The sequence below is a fragment of the Fundulus heteroclitus genome, chromosome 18, assembly GCF_011125445.2.
Source record: "Fundulus heteroclitus isolate FHET01 chromosome 18, MU-UCD_Fhet_4.1, whole genome shotgun sequence".
Classification (NCBI taxonomy): domain Eukaryota; kingdom Metazoa; phylum Chordata; class Actinopteri; order Cyprinodontiformes; family Fundulidae; genus Fundulus; species Fundulus heteroclitus.
This window is the reverse complement of record NC_046378.1, coordinates 16,516,245-16,530,138: the sequence shown is the minus strand read 5'-3', so window position 1 is coordinate 16,530,138 and position 13,894 is coordinate 16,516,245. Positions and strand designations below refer to the sequence as shown.

The window sequence follows — 13,894 nt, the reverse complement described above, 5'->3', positions numbered from 1 at the left end:
TCCCACACAAACACATTCAAATGTGTAAAATATTCAAGCGAGCAGATATGCAGACAAATCAGACCAAGAATCTTTTAAAACGTTTTTTATTAATTAACTTTTGTACACAATAAATACAAACTCTATTTTTGTACAGCCAATATTAATACGCTGAAAGACCTTTTGCGCTTGTTCTCATTATTGTCACAACGGGCAACAGTCTATGAGGGGAGAAGGCCAGTCTGTTAGCTCGTTTCCCCGCTTCATCGATGCAAGCGGGCTGCGCTGCTCCAGGTCAGCACACGAGGAATATAGGATCATATAAAAACATAAAAAACCAAAGTAACAAATATCTCAACACTGGAGCAGATTAAAGAGACTGTCAAATAAAAAGGAGAAAAAAAAAAAGAGAGGAGGAAATAGGCATGTTTTAAGGAGGCAACCGGTTAAATAAAAGTCGTAAACGTCAAACCTGCGAGACCACTCTAAATCTTAAAAAGTTTCAAAGGCGGCGCTGAAAACCTTTGAAAAAAAAAACATTTCAGGGAGATTAAGGAGAGTCTGCTGCTATTCAAAATGTCTCCGGACACATCCCACTTCTCTGCCTTGTAAAGTGGTAACCTAGTAGGTACTCTGCAGCTTTAGCCACATCTTTGGAGGATTACTGATAATAATTCTCACAAAGAGAAATAAGCACACATTTATTGCCAGTTTTCTTCATCAGTTTCTGGAACCTCATAAAACAACTTTTTTTCCCCCCCAGTGCAGCAATTTCCCGTTTTGTTAGATTGTAGCGCTGTATAGTTCAATAAACCCATTAAAGCAAATTGGGCATCTGTCCCAGCAGTCAGTGTGTGTTTTACATTAGGACTTTTCCAGCAGTAATTTTCTTTAGAAACAGTTGGATACGATCGCACCAACGGCCAGGGCTTTAGGGCTTTAGCGCTTCGGGTCAGTTTGCTTCTTCTGAGCCCCATTTTGCACTAATGCACCAGACCATTGAGTATTTATCTTGGCATTTTATTTCATTCCTTTGACTTGATAAGTTATAATATCTTCAGTATGCTCCTACCATACATGAAAAATTGTGGGTTTTTTTTGTACATATTTAACTTTACACCCTAATTCTCCTAATTGTGGTTCTGGTATTGCCTGTCTGGAAATGTGACAGACTGAGAGCCTTGATCAAACCAAGACAACCGGTAGACATCATTCACTGGAGCCAAACAGCCACCAATCCCTACATTAGGACTTTATATGTGTTGACTTATTTTTTTTACACCTACATTAGAAATTCATTTTAAATTACTGCTGAAGTGGGAACAAAGTCACTAGAAGGTGGATGTAAACTGGCACACATTCAGTATAATAAAAAAAAAGGTCAAAGCAATGAAAGCTGCAAATATATTAAAGGGCGAAGGGGCAAAATGACCAAATCCTGCTTTTTAAAGTGTAAAAAAAAAAAAAAAAAAACAGCAATCCTTAGAATTTCATTCCTAATTTAAACAAAACACCAAATGGGATTACACAAAGTCACCTCTCATCTCTTTTGAAGAGTGCATCATTGTTTCATGTATCCGTCACCCTCGGTTAAAAAAAAAAGGGATGCAACTCGTTTCTCTGCACGTGTCGCTACGATCGCCGGTAAGAGTCGTCTCTGCCCACGCCGATGCTAGACGACGGCACTGCTACTTTCAGGGGAAGGGTCAAACAAAAGTGCTACGACGCCCTTTAGGGAAGGACTTTTAAACGCTTGAACAATATAAGATGAGGGGGATTTATTTACTCTGAGTAAAAAAAAAAAGAGAAAAAGAACACACCAGAGATTAGCCTTTAGCTTCATTAGAGCATCTCTCTTGGTTCTGCGAACTCATGAACAAAATCAACGCAAAATGAGATTTGATCTTTGAGGATGAACTCTTCAGTCTTTGTTTCTAGCCCTAAATACTTCTTTTTTTTATTATTATTATTAAAAAAGTCTCCATTAGCTCAAACCGCTGTTGTTTTTTTATTAAATTTTTTTCTTTAACCACATAGTGAATACCTGCCTTCTTCAATCGGCGATAAAAAAAACCCACACAGCGCACAGAATGAGCGAAGATATAACAATGTGTGTGTGTGTGTAATATATTGTATGTGTGTATATTATAGCCACTGATTCACACCGACTGCCCAAAGACAGAACGAACGTTAAGGGGGAGAGACGGGAGGCAGAGAGGGGAGGAGAGGCGAGCGCAAGCAAAGCGAGGATCCAGCCTCCATCGGCACTTCTCTTCCTCCTCTCTCTCCTTCCGCCTCACCGTCCTGCTGTATTTACAACACCCTTTTCAGTACACGATGAAGGTAAATCGTCCACTACATATCAGACAGGGTATCCCATTCAGCTCAGTTAAGTCTATATGAAACCATGTGCATAAACATTCCTATGACGACAGTAATGTACTGTACTAATACACATTAAATACGTATAATGATAATGACTATATGTGGCGAGGGAGGCGGGAGGAAGCAAACCCACCGTCTTGGTTTTCTGTCCAGGCAAAAGTTGATTTTTTTTTTTTCTTCTTCTTTTATTCCCCTCACATCTTCTTGGCGCTCGCAGAATTTAGCTGAGGACGTCAGACATACAGTCCCTGTGAAAGGTTTGCGTCCATCTGAAGCACTGTGTTGATTTTGGCCCTTTTTATTAATTTTTTTCATTCACAGACGACTTATTGTACTGCAACCAACGATGAATGAATTTTAAAAGCGAGAACTGGCCATGCACAAGTTGAACTTTACTGTGGATTTTCTCGAAACCCCTCAGAATTATACATACGGGCTCAAATGAATAAATGTTTTCCCACAAATATTTGGTCACATGTCCCCTTGAGAGCTTTATTTAGCGTTTATTCTATTCCCACTGTGCCTCTGGTTTCAGATCAGACCCTCAGCATGAAGCTGCCACCACCAAGCTAAAAGCCTCATCTTGACTCTTCTTTGGGTGGACGGGCTTTTCCAAAAGGATAATTATCCCACAAAAAAATAAATAAATAGATAAATAAATAAAAATAGATGCCATCATTTAGCCTCTGGAAGTATGAATCAAATTGACTTTACTAATTTAGCCAAGTGAAGAGGTTTTAGTATCAAACCACAATTATGTTAGACGTTTGTTGATGGTCTCGGGTGCCATGAAGTTAAACTCTCTAAAGGCTATTTTAACCAAATATTTGTAGTGGTGTATGCATATATTTGAGCTTGTATGTGAACTGTAGCCCATAAAGGTTTCATTTTCTCTGTCACCTTGTCACAACCACGAGAAGAAATAAAATATCTGTTCCAACTATTTGGGCAACAGTGAATAGTTTTGACCATTTGTGAACTAGGAGCAAAAACACAATATAAACTCAAACTTGTGCACAGAGTTCGGGTCTGAGAACGTCACTGAAGTCATTTGTTGTTTGATTGTTTTGCCCATTAGGAAAAAAGAGCCGTTCAAATCGGTTATTAACAGCCAAGAACTCACAGGACGTTCATTTTATGAAACCTTTCACCGGCACCGTATGTCCTCAAATTGTTTAGTGATCTAAAGCTCATCAAAAAGCTAGTGAACCTTCACATATTTACACCGATTAGGTTCAAAGATGTTGGCTCAAATAAAAAGAAAAGTTGATGCATTGAAATAAAACGCTGCCAATAAAAAAAAAATAAAATAGAAAAAAAGCAACTTTTGTTTCAGAGTAACCTCTAAAATCCTTTTTTAAGAAACTTTTGCACCAACGGGAACGAATCCAGTCCGCTTCAAGGACTTTAAATTCTTCTGATTATCTTTTAGAGAAAAAACAACGTTAGAAACCTTCAGATATACCTGAAAACAGATTTTAACAGCTTGATAAATATCTCAAGTCGGATGCGTCGCTTCTTCCCTGGCCTTTAAACGAGTTAGTCAGTTTGCTGCCGACGCTTCATAACTGCAGGGGGTTTTCGAAAGTGCAGAAGAGAAGAACTGCCTCACGTGTCTTTGCGAGCTTAACACGTCTAAAGTAGCCGTCAGCGAGTGTCCCCCACGGTCCCCCCCTTCTTGAGGCACATCTCCTCTTCTTCAGCCCGCTCCCCTTTGCTGCTCAGTGAGGTGGCGTGCTAAGGCCGGACTGGAAGGACGGGGGAGGGTGGAACGGCGGCTTGGAGAACTCATCAGGAGGCTGAAATGGAGCTTATTTTATTGGAACGCGCCAACCATCACCCCGCCCTCCTCTTCCTCGGCTCGGGGGATGAGAGAAGATGCAGAGCGCCCGGCAGTGTCGGTGCGGTTCGATTGGATTAACTTCCCGTAGTCAGCGCAGGTCACGCCCACTCAACAGGGTCCGCTTTCCGTGGTTGGTGGCGCCGTGTCGGCCCGCCAGCGCCGCTCTGTCACACCAGCGTGATCTCCACCTCCTCCGTCTTGTCGCTCTTCTCATGCGGTCGCCGGGGGTGCTGTTTGGGTGGAGGCGGAGCAGCGCGCACCTGCAGCACACAAAACGAATGAAGCTTAAGGGAAAGGCAGAGGAAGTCTCCCGGGTGACTGACTTTTCCAAAAGCAAACCTATTTCTCTCTCTTCTTTTGTTTTTACCTCGTCCATGAAGAAACAACCATTTGATGTCTGTGTGGGATAACTTCACCTCCAGTAACGCCTGACGTAAATAATTATTTGACTCCCTGTTAGTTGCCTCCCTTTCAAAAAAGAGGTGACTCTTATTTTTAGGTTGTTTTTTTCAATGTATAACAGTAAAAAAAACAAGAATACAAGTTAGATCTGCATGACATTTTGGAAAATTCCAGCTATTCTAATAAAACAGGACTTAAAACTTAGTGGAAAAGTGTTTGTTGGCAATAAGACATTTGTAGTAGTAGTAGTAGTAGTAGTAGTAGTGGTAGTAGTAGTAGCAATAGTAGTAGTGGTAGTAGTAGTAGTAGTAGTATTAGTATCAGTAGTAGTAGTGGTAGTAGTAGTAGTATCAGTAGTAGTAGTGGTAGTAGTAGTAGTAACAGTAGTAGCAGTGATAGTAGTAGCAGTAGTAGTAGCAATAGTAGTAGTGGTAGTAGTAGTAGTAACAGTAGTAGCGGTAGTAGTAGTAGCAGTAGTATTAGTATCAGTAGTAGTAGTGGTAGTAGTAGTAGCAGTAGTAGTAGTATCAGTAGTAGTAGTGGTAGTGGTAGTAGCAGGAGTAGTAGTAGTAGCAGTAGTATTAGTAGTAGTAGCAGTAGTAGTATCAGTAGTGGTAGTAGTAGTGGTAGTAGCAGGAGTAGTAGTAGTAGCAGTAGTAGTATCAGTAGTAGCAGCAGTAGTAGTAGTAGTAGTAGTAGTAGTAGTAGTAGTAGTAGTAGCAGCAGCAGTAGTAGTAGTAGTAGTGGTAGTAGTAGTATCAGTAGTAGCAGTAGTAGTAGTAGTAGTATCAGTAGTAGTAGTAGTAGTGGTAGTAGCAGGAGTAGTAGTAGTAGCAGTAGTATTAGTAGTAGTAGCAGTAGTAGTATCAGTAGTAGCAGCAGTAGTAGTAGTATCAGTAGTAGTAATATCAGTAGTAGTAGTAGTATTCATGTAGTATTGATCTGACCAGAGCGCTCTCTCACCAGCATCCTCTGAGTCATCCAGGTGTTTACTGCAGACTTCAGACAGCTCTGTCTATGTACCTTCTACACCAGGGGGCTGCAACAGCTCACTCCATTACAGCCTAGTGTTTTATCAGCTTTAGTCCAACAAGCTCCCTCTGTGCAGCTCAGGCCTGATCCCTGGGTTCAGCCAGGGACGTTTTCTTCTTGTGAAACACGTGTGGGTTGGCCCTGGAAGTCTAATCTAAGGCCACTTGGCCTTTATAACTATGAAAATGATTGTTGGCCCTGTGATGGACTTTCAATTTGATCCGACTTGTTTCCTTTGATAACAAGGCAGGTCAGTCATTGTTTTTCCTGGACCCTTTTTGGCTAATAGACGGTCTTGTTCTAGCAAAATTAAAGACTGAAGATGGGTCATTTTGTCAGTAATGGAACCATCCATCCATCCATTTTTTAACACATCTATCCCTTGTGGGTCATGAGGGGTGCTTGTGCCTATCTCCAGCTGTCAATAGGCTAGAGGCGGGCTACACCCTGGACAGGTCCACTAATTGAACAATCTTACAAAATCAACAGGGGGTCATTTTCCAACCACATTCTGAATATACTGTTTTATTGCAGCTAAATGGTCATTTCCATGCATACAGGTACTAAATGTCAGACCATAAGTATAACATTTGTTTTATACTAACACTTTAACAAGCCATGACGTCACACTATACACTGTACTACATCTATTGTAGCATGTAGCGCCTGTCTTGTTTGGTTGTGAAATGAAAACTAATACTTCAAAGGTTTATTATCAACATAACTTGAAAATGTAGATCACATGCTGAATAACTTTGCTACTGACCGGCCGTAGTTTGCCCGCTCCGCCTCCTTCAGCTGTGAACCGCAGAGGCTGAGGAAATCCTGGAGACACTGGACTCCTGCCAGAGCTTTGATCTACAGTGGAGCAGACAAAAAAACACATTAGCAAAGCTCCCCCCCACAGCCATCTCTCTCAATCGATACGCTGTTTGAAGAAAGTTTGGAGTCTATCTCACTGTGAGAGGACAGCGGTCCCTTGTGTGATGAGGCCGGCAGCGGAAGCTTGTGCTCCCCGTTAAGTGCGGTGGAGGGGGAGCGCGGCAGGGGAGGCGGCGTGGAGGTCTCAGGGCTGGTGAAAGGGCTGATGGGAGGCTGGTCGTACAGAGGCAGAGGCGGCAAGGAAGACGGCAACTTTGAAGACGGCGAAATCTGTAAGAAAGTGAGAGAAAGTGAAGCTCGGAGTTCAAGTCGTAAAAAAAGGGGTGACCGGACGTGAGTGCTAAGAATAAATGACTATAAATCAAATTTAGATGTGAAAAAAAAAAAAAAAAAACAGGCACAAGTACAAATTAACAACTTAAAAAAATGTTATACATACTTTTCTAAGTTAGTTGTTTATCTTAAAATTAGTGATTTAAAACATTTCATCCAGACGACTAATCTAGATGAAGGTAAACACATTCAAACATAACCTGTGGCTTCATTTGAATAACAGAACCAGAACAGTGCAGGTAAGTCTGTACTGACACAACAAGCCTGTTGATTGGGCAGGAAAACGCTTAGTAGACACTAGACCCAAACAAAGGGTGAAATTACAGAAAATAATGTCCTCCATTGCTGATATATTCAGACGGTAAAAGAATAAAAAAAAGCCATTTGTTTATTTAAGGAGCAACTGCAGATTTATTGCTTTATGGCTTTTGATATTTCTAGTCATTGCTAATGTATTTGGGCATCTCAAAATTTAATATAGATTTTAACAATGCTGAGAAATTTAAGTAACAAAAGTCTATAAAAAGGTAATGAAAATGTGCTTTCCGACAAGGAAGAACTTAGGACACCCCGAGATTTAATTTTAAAATGGCTAAAAGCCCACAAAGGCGTATCACAGCCGGATCACGCGTTCAGAACATTGTTCTGCAGGAGTGTGAAGGAGGTTTGGCCTGTTTAAACAGCTTTGCTCGATAAGACACATCTAAAATGACACGGTTCGTTCAGCAGAACAGAGGAGCTGTTTTATTTTAACTAGGGCTGTCAAAATAACGCGTTAATTTCGATTAATTAATTTAAAAAAAATAACGGATTAAAAAAAATAACGCAGATTAATCACTGTCGTATAGGGCAGGGGTTTTCAATAGGTGAGGCGCTCCTCCCCTGGGGGGCGCCAAAGAGTCACAGGGGAGGCGCATGAAGACAGAGAAGAAGACAGCGCTGCCGCTCAACTCTGTGAAACTATGTAGCGATATTCGTGCCTTCTGTTTGAGCGCGCAGGAACCAATCCAAGCGCGCAGTGAAACAACCCTCAACGCTCAAAACCGGTCTAGCACGGTTTGAAAAACTCTTCTCAACCCACTGTCCTCGCGGTGAGTTCCATCTCTGCTTGCGCACTACTTTGCTCGCGCACACCTGCTCATTCCACGCTCAACACCAGCTGTGCGCTCGCTCGGCTGTTTCAGCCAATCACAAACAGTTTTTTTTTTCATCCAATCAGAGTATGGCTTGCAAACACTGCATTTAGATGAATTAAATCTAAATGCTGCAGCCTTTGGCAGAAATTACTAAACATCACCGTGGGATTGAAGAAAAACAAATAAAAACTGTAATATTTTAGCCTAAAATATTTAGGCTAAAGTATTTAGACTAAAATATTAGAGTTACTAAGTGAGGTGTGAAAAATTTTTTTGTTTCTTTTCTTTCCAGCTTCTGGTAGGTGATGCAAAAGTTTATTCTGATCATAATCATCATGAATGTCATCATTATTTAAAGAGCACTTTAACACGAGGTAAAACAAAGTGCCAAACATCAGAAATACATCAGATAAGAGATAACAACTAATAAAATGCTTGTTTGCTAAAATAGCACTAGGTCTAAATTGTGTATAATTAGCCTAAAAAGTAGATTGGAATATGGAATATGTTGACATCTGTTAAATTCAGGTTATCTTTTTTATTATTATTTCAGTTGACGTCTCCTGTTGACGGGAGTTCAGTTTGACATTGGCATCTGTTTAGTTCAATTTGTCTGCTGTTGAAAACAATTGTTTATGAATTTGCTCTAATGACAGTTCAATTTTAAAACTAAGCCCTCTGTCCGTGATCTTTCAGTAAAAGTAGCATGTAAGACACATGACAGCTTCTGCGGTGGCTGGCGGCCGGCGGCCGGCGGTGCGCGAACCCCCGTGGTGGCCAATATAGGCCAGAGCGGCGCTTGGCTGCAGGGCCGATCGACGCCGCTTGCGGCTTTAATTATTTAAGCAGAACAATGACCAGTGCAAAACTAAGTTGTATTTACCGGAGATGAAGTGTAGACTGCAAATTCTGTCGGGGTATGATGGCTCACAGTCGATTGGGATTGCCTGCCTGGGTCCTTTTTCATTGAAATTATCCATTTCTTTCGTCTTTCTTCGTCCTTCGGTAAACGAAAGAAACGTACATCCAACAGTTTGGAATGCCTCTGTGTGCAACCGGGAGCACAACAAGTCGTAGGCATTGTTTACATTTCGAAAATAAACTAACTAAAAGCACGCTCTAATTCATCCGTTTTGTCACGGTGTTTGGCGAGAACAGTCCTGCCTTTGCCTACCGGCGTAACCCGGAAGTAGCGCGTACGTCACTTTACTGTTGTAAAGTGTTGATATTGAGGGGAGTGTTCATTTATTTTCATTGTGTCCCCTACGTTACTGTGTGCCACATATGCCACAACGACACATGTTAAAACGTTTGAAGGCATGAAATGTAAATAAAAGAGTTTTTGAACTTTAATGTATCTAATGCTGATTATTCATTGAATCATTTGAATTTAAATATTTAAAATACTTTCACAGCAAAAATGATATGCGATTAATTTAGATTAATTAATTACAGAGTATGTAATTAATTAGATAAATTTTTTTAATCGATTGACAGCCCTAATTTTACCCAAATCCACCGTAGAGGAAGAGAACCTGGTACTAGCTGTAAAGTATGGAGCCAGACGTGTCATGGTTTGGAGACGCTTTGCCGCGGCAGGGCCTGCTCAACATCCTAGAACCCATCATGGACGCCACGGTGAATATAGAGGATACTCGAAGAAGCATTTCACTGAGCTTACCTGAAGCAAAATGGGCCACGGCTAGCTATTATCGGCAAGGCTGCTCCTTTTTTGTTGATATCTTTTGCTATTGGAGGGTTTTTTTGTTAACCGTTACCTTTTTGTTATCTGTAATGAAATCATTTTGGTTTCGAGAAAAAGTACATTCAAATAAATGAAACAATAATATGTGAAACTTTCTTCCAAATACCACAATATCTAATACTTAATTTCTTCAGTACTACTGCTACTACGGCCATTAGCTGAAACAATTTAGCACTACTAAACCCGGTAACCCCCGTAAAACACTGAAGAATGACTAAAAGCGGTTGTGTTTAGTCTACGGGCGACATGGAAGGGAGAGGCCGTATCCTTCCTGTTGCCAAACCTCTGATACGGCAGCGCTCGGTGCCACTGATAAGGACATTTTTCTGGGATTGCCACAACTGCAACACAACTTTTCTCACTCAGTGTTTGGGAGCTCTGCTGATAGATTAGCTGGAGAACAGACAGGAAAGGCGGGAGGGGGGGGGGGGGGGATCTTGGTACAAAGGGGAACCACAGACTACACTCCTTCCTAGCCCTGAGGACAGCCTGATAGCTCATGAGTAAGGCGTGGATAATCTCTAACCTATCAAGCTTTCCTCCATCTCCACTTTCTGACTTTCCCCTCTGAGATTCCTCCAGCTGCGCGCGGGCTGCCTTAAACCCTGCTGTGCGTGAGACGACTTCTTGTTGTGTGTACAGGTATGGTAGCGTACCTGCGTGTCGTTCAGCCCTCCCACACTCGTCTCCCCGTTCTCCGTGAGATCCTCCACCAGGACGGAGGGGAAGACCCCCACCCGCCCGTTCAGCTCGCCCTCCCAGAAGCCGTCGTCCGTCTGGGTGTCGCGGTTCAGCAGGCGGATCACGGCGCCCTCGGAAAAGGAGAGCTCCTCGTCCGCCTGGCCTTCGTAATCGTAGAGCGCGCGCACGTACACGGCTGCTCGATGGGGGGGAGGGGGGTGGGAGAGAGAGAGAGGGCGACAAAGACAGGGAGGAAAGCAATCAAGAGTTATTCAGAGGGACTAATTATTCTCCGCAAAACACCATTTCCCTGTCTGCTTGGCTCTCATTGTTATGAAGGAAAACGGGAGAGAGGGAGATAAAAGAAACGAGCGGCAGCAACAAAAAACTGTGAGGTGGGATTTCCTCGGGAGTCTGGTTCAAACATGCAGGTAGAGGCGACACAAGGAAGCGAGGCATAAAAGACTCCGGAAAGGAAAGGGAGAACCATAAGCTCTGAAAGAATGGAGCATGAAGAACGCTCTGAGGAAAATAAAGCAGATCAAAAATCACGATCAGTGCTGGTTTTTTGTGTTTGCTTTGAAGTTTCAACACCAAAAAAGGTAACATCTATACAGATTAAGACTTATGTTGTTTGAATCATCCAGTCAACTTTCCAGGGTAAAATTATCCAACTCCACCAACTACAGCTTTAGACGTGTGTCCCACACCGTCGTCCATGTGGACAGTTTGAGACAATCCCACAGGAAGGTTATATGAAGAGAAAACTGGGACCTGTTACGTTAAAGTTGGCCTGCAGTTTTAACCTCTGACGTTGTTGTTTTCTACATCCACATTCCTTGCACTGCAAACATATTCATACCCATTGAACCAATTACAATCATAAACTTCTACAGACAATGTTCACATGCATTTAATTGGAAGGAAATGGATACATGTTTTTGTACAAATAAAAATGGAAAAAGTGTGGCCTTTGCATCCTGAATCGATACTTTGTCTCGCCACAAAGTATAAAGTAATAATCAGGAGGTTTTTGAGACATCTCCCCTTTAGACACCAACAAAACATTTACTCAATACCAAAAAAGGACTGGATGGATTTTTTAATGCAGTAGAGAACCAAATGGAAGTACACAAACATGCAAAAAGTGATTTTTTTAATGATGGGTCACCTTTAAAGTCTAAATGGCTTTAAACCTCTCCAAATCATTTTTCTTCCATTTCACAATTATATATTCTACCTTATGTTGATCTATCACATAAAATATAATTAAGTTATAACAGGACAAAATGCAAACATTTAAAAAAGTTTAGAGGTATGAATACTTTTGAGACTAGCTGTTAAAGGCTGCTCTAGTGAGGCACGAAGAAGGCTTCGCCAAATTTTAACCAAAATTATTTTTCAATTTGGTGTTCAATGTCAATTAGCTTTGCTCTGTTTATTTTAATTTAGGTCAATTTGTGTTTTCTCCAGTTGCCTTACAGAGAAGCAGTAAATAGCAAACCTACCCAGGGATATGACATGTTCTCTATAAAAAATAAACTAATCTAAGGTGATATGGTCGATGATCTGACATTATGGGCTCCAAACAGAACACGTACTGTTTGTGTCTCCATTGACGCAGCCGGAGTGCAGCTCCGGCTCGGTTGAATTAGACGAGGTGTGGGATCGAGCGTCCAGCGTGGCCAGGGACTGGAGCATGCTCAGCAGGCTGTTGGAAGTCGGGAACTGGAGGTACTTCTCTGGAACGTAGCCCACCTGACCCGTCTTGTTGCGAGCCTAGGACCAAAAAAACAGGATAAGAGCCCATCTGGGGAAGCGCCGCCTGCTTCAGATCATCTACGGAGCTAATATACTCTGTCTGTGTGTGAGCACCTTGACCCAGTCCTCCATGTCTCCATCCTCGATGACCTCCAGCATCTCTTGTTCGTCAATGGTTAACTCATCCGGCTGAGACGCCTGCAGGAGACACCGAAGGAAAAAAAAAAAAAAGAGAGATAAATATAAAGGCAAAGCAGACAATAAGTGTGTCTCTGTAGTGTCTGATACCTTGTAGGAGTAGAGCACTTTGCAGGTTAGCGGGTAGTTGCGCAGGGTCCCCGAGGGGCTTGAACTGCTGTCGTCGAAGACCTCCATGTTCTCTTCACACTCCTCTCCCTCTTCACGCTCCAAGTCCACTGTGCCCTTTTGACACACACAGAACCGAGGCGCAGCAGGACAAGTCAAAACATGGGCCGAAGCAGGGATGGAGCTGAAACAGAAGTTCCTCCCACTTTTAAAGCGTTAAAAAAAAAACCTCCGGTGCTTCCAATCGAACACAGTTATCCAAGTGAAATGAATAAATGACAATTATCAGGTCTGTAATTGACCAGTTGCTAAGTTTTCAAACTGTTCTAGCCTCAGAAAGCACTTATGCAGACGATTCTTCGCCTGTTATTCCTGCCTAGGTTCTGCTTTGTGGGCTCTGTAGCTTTCAGAAACAGGTGCTGTCTCATATGATGCAGCCCCTCCCTGTTTTCTGTCATGTGAATTTTCCCCAGCCAACATGAACGTCACACGATCCTAGCTAATGGAAAGATCCATCACACACACAAGCGAGCCGACTTGGTCAATAACAATAGATTGTGTATACATGTGAGTGTGTGTGTGTTTGCTCTGGGGGTGCTTTGTTTAGACATCAAATTTCTGTTGACACTGTAAACTCTGCGGCAGTGTGTAACAAAAAAAATGATGTGTGTTCAGTACATGGATTAATCTCCGGCGTTGATCTCCTGAATAGAGGAGTTCAACTGAGAGGAAATTCAAACCCTCAGGTGTGGTCTGAAGGAATGACACAAATGAATGGTGGGGGAAAAAATACTCACACCTGATCTGCAAAGGCTACATTTTGTCATTGATGCTTGTCTTAAAAACTTATCAGCGTAAGAAAACGCAACTTTAATATTAAAAGGGGACATATCATGCGTTTTAACACCTTCCTTTTCACATTTAAATCACTCGGTTGCGGTCTATATAAAGTGGAACTTTAATGCTTTGGTCTGAATTTTGTGTTATTGTTGCCCCATATTCCCCTCTTTCACCTCTGTTTGGAGGTGCGTCTGCGAGCAACTTGTTTTGGTGCCGTCTCTTTAAATGCAAATGAGGCCCTTTACACCATTCGCCCCTCCAGGTCGCAGAGCATTCAACTCCACCCCGTTCAGCCATTTCTGTACTATGCTGGGGAAGGTGTAATTAATTGTGTGGGTTAATACACCCAACAACCAAATTTTCACTTAACTACTTGTAGCTTTAGCATCCTTCAGCTTGGACTACAGGATCGCAGCAAAAGATGAAAATGGCGGATTTGCAAATGGGCCGTAAATCCATGACCTTGTTTAGCAGAATCAAAGCAAATACTGTGATGAAATTGTTCAGAAAACGTAATAGAGAGTACACTGAACGGCTTAAAAAATACGA

General features: G+C 42.0%; 1 protein-coding gene across 2 annotated transcripts in view; it reads right to left on the bottom strand.

Annotated features, from left to right (window-relative positions):
• Positions 1-70: 70 nt before the first annotated feature.
• LOC105923431 (F-BAR and double SH3 domains protein 2) overlaps positions 71-13,894 on the bottom strand; it is a 95,042-nt gene continuing 81,218 nt past the window's right edge. For both annotated transcript variants that reach the window (XM_012859408.3, XM_012859409.3), the window contains 7 exons: positions 12,488-12,622; positions 12,314-12,397; positions 12,040-12,217; positions 10,414-10,634; positions 6,601-6,793; positions 6,408-6,499; positions 71-4,467 (listed from right to left, as the gene is read on the bottom strand). In XM_012859408.3, coding sequence (XP_012714862.2) covers positions 4,375-4,467; positions 6,408-6,499; positions 6,601-6,793; positions 10,414-10,634; positions 12,040-12,217; positions 12,314-12,397; positions 12,488-12,622 — 996 coding nt within the window. In that variant the 3' untranslated portion in view covers positions 71-4,374. The remainder of the gene's footprint in view (positions 4,468-6,407; positions 6,500-6,600; positions 6,794-10,413; positions 10,635-12,039; positions 12,218-12,313; positions 12,398-12,487; positions 12,623-13,894) is intronic.